A 2057-nucleotide genomic window follows, 5' to 3' on the forward strand; every position below is an offset into this window, starting at 1 on the left:
ATTCCTGCAGGGGTTGTGGTCATAGATCACCAGCTTCAGGCCAGGGAGGTGAGCCAGGCTGGGGAAGAACCGGATGGAGTTGCGGTCCACATCAATCACCTCCAGAAAAGGCATGTCCAGGAGCACGGGGGGGAACTCGGACAGCAGGTTGCCTGACAGCCAGATGGTGCGCAGCTCCTGCAGGCACCGCAGCTGGGTGGGGAGCGTGCGCAGTGCGTTGGAGCCGGCGTGCAGGGTCTTGAGCAGGCTGAGCTCACACACCACCTCGGGCAGAAACCGCAGGCAGTTGGACTCGATCCAGAGGGTCTTGAGGTTCTGCAGGAGCCGGAGCTCAAGGGGCAGGCTGCAGAGCTTGTTGTTGCCCAGGTAGAGGATGCACAGCTGCTTCAGTGTGCACACGACCAGAGGCAGTGCCTTGAAGTTGTTGAAGTCCAGCGCCAGGATCTGCAGGTTTTGCAGCTGCTCCAGCTCAGGGGGCAGATTGTTCAGGTTGTTGTCGCTCAGGTAGAGCTTGACCAGTTCTCTAAAAGAGCAGATGTGCAGAGGCAGCCGCCTCAGCTGCCTGCCGCTCAGATCCACCATTCTATCCACTGGCATCTCCTCTAGGTCTTCCAGGAGGTACTTCTGGCACTGGTTGGAGGGCACAAAAGCAACAATGGCCTTCAGACTGTTGCCCATCCCAGGACTTACTTTCTTTTGTGATTGTCAGGACTGAAAGGGACGGGGGCCTGCCTCGGTGTTCTCCTGCTGTGCACTGGCCTGCCAGTAACTCTGTGTCCCCAATATAAGGCTCTGTTTACACGGCACCAGACATTAATCTCAAGGGCTCTGAAATGTTTCTGATAATCGAATGAGTGTTTGGTGACGGGAATTACGGACAGGACAACTCAGAGTGCAGGTCTCCCTCTCTCGCCCATGCTCCCACTTGCCCCTCCCTGAAAACATTCCTTCTTGCCTCTTCCTGCACGCTGTAACCTGTTGTCCCATTTTGCCTCAGACCGCCTCCCTGATGCCCCAGCCCCTCACTTCTGGCTCTGGCTGTGCTGACTGTGCAGCTGGCTGTGGGGATTCGCTCAGGAAAATAAATACCACAGAAGACTAAATTTTCAAACTCTTACGTTAAGCTTTCATGAAACTTCCAGCGGAAATGTCAGATGCGGTCGAGTTGTTTAAAATACCTCTCAAGACGTGACTGACTTTCCAGTCAAGTGGCACTTTTAGGGATTTACTTTGCAAGGTGCCAAATACATCATTTCAGAGTGTAACTTGCCACCCAGGACTTATCTTAAAGCTTTAACACAAACACTTGGCAAGCTGCTATCTTGAGCTGTTCCTCTATTTATGTTCCTAATTTAACGGTGTTTACTACAGCCCCTGGCACTCTTGACTGTGTAGGGCCTTTTTCATTACATTATGTTTCGCTTCTTGTCTGAATCCCTGGTTAATACGCTCACTATCACAACCTGCCAAGGCTGTTCGCCGGCCGCCTTCCCACTGTCTGTACCTTGTCTGTACCAAAACCTGTGAAGAAGCTGCCACAAATTTAATTACATCAAGATTCTCACTTGTTATGGGGGAGATTAATACGATGTTTAAAATTATGACTCTTTAGATGTGGCAGTGTAAACTGTTCCCCTCCTTCTCTCAGCAAGACCCATTGCTGTTCAGGTCAGGAGCACCTCTGATTTCCAGGAGGAGCCTTCCCTTGTGTGGGCACCTCTGCACACTTTGACTTCTTGAGCTGCTGCTGTTTTCAGCTTTCTTGGGGATTGTCCCACCTGTGTGTTGGCTGTGGCTCTACCACGATCTTTGGGTGTGACATCTGGCAGAGTGTTTTAAGATGAAACAGCCATTCCAGCAGCTGGCTCTCCACTTCAGTATCTGCAGCTTGTTGCTGTTGTTCTGCACTGTCACCGGTTTGGCCGAGGTTGAGCCAAGGTCCAGGTAACGATAGTACCTTCCCTATCCCACCAGAGACACGGAAAGAGAGAAAAGAATTAGTGAGACCTCTAATATACTTTTTGTATAAAAAACTGAAACAAACTTTAATAACACTA

General features: G+C 50.9%; 1 protein-coding gene across 1 annotated transcript in view; it reads right to left on the bottom strand.

Annotated features, from left to right (window-relative positions):
• LRRC10 (leucine rich repeat containing 10) overlaps window positions 1-678 on the bottom strand; it is a 958-nt gene extending 280 nt beyond the window's left edge. The window contains exon 1 of the mRNA XM_010142114.1: window positions 3-678. Coding sequence (XP_010140416.1) covers window positions 3-678 — 676 coding nt within the window. The remainder of the gene's footprint in view (window positions 1-2) is intronic.
• Between the last annotated feature and the right edge of the window lie 1379 nt (window positions 679-2057).

This window comes from Buceros rhinoceros, unplaced genomic scaffold (genome assembly GCF_000710305.1).
Source record: "Buceros rhinoceros silvestris isolate BGI_N320 unplaced genomic scaffold, ASM71030v1 scaffold32148, whole genome shotgun sequence".
NCBI classification, from domain to species: Eukaryota; Metazoa; Chordata; class Aves; order Bucerotiformes; family Bucerotidae; genus Buceros; species Buceros rhinoceros.